Source organism: Penaeus monodon, chromosome 34 (assembly GCF_015228065.2).
Source record: "Penaeus monodon isolate SGIC_2016 chromosome 34, NSTDA_Pmon_1, whole genome shotgun sequence".
Lineage (NCBI taxonomy): Eukaryota > Metazoa > Arthropoda > Malacostraca > Decapoda > Penaeidae > Penaeus > Penaeus monodon.
The window spans coordinates 28,277,257-28,277,631 of record NC_051419.1 but is presented as its reverse complement, the minus strand read 5'-3'; the positions used below and the strand labels follow the sequence as shown (position 1 = coordinate 28,277,631).

Genomic DNA, 375 nt, shown 5'->3' with positions numbered 1-375 from the left:
CCATATGGATGAAAATAAGGACTGAATATAAATGAAAGTATGTGTGAGAGAGGGAGAGAATATGCATATCTGTAACTGAACATCTCTGATCCAAAATACAAAAATAAACATTAGTAAATGACAAACATATAACACTTCAAACAAAAATCTAACACAAAAAGAGCAAAAAAGAAGTGACAGAGGAACCGCTTACCAAGGAAAATGTTGACCATAAGATTGCGAAATGAAGAACGATCGAGAAGGAAAATAAATGTGGCAGTTACTATTAACCAAGGGATACCATGGCAGGATATCTGGAAAAAAAAAGGAAATCAGACAAGTGAAAATAATATTTTAAAAGTTCCAGAAAAAGATATCATAAAGCTAACAGATGAA

General features: G+C 32.0%; 1 protein-coding gene across 1 annotated transcript in view; it reads right to left on the bottom strand.

Moving 5' to 3' along the window:
* Positions 1–375, bottom strand: part of LOC119594676 (phospholipid phosphatase 6-like) — a gene marked incomplete in the record, with an annotated part of 9,073 nt that overhangs the window by 5,556 nt on the left and 3,142 nt on the right. The window contains 1 exon segment of the mRNA XM_037943733.1: positions 194–293. Within this exon segment, the coding sequence (XP_037799661.1) occupies positions 194–293 (100 nt within the window).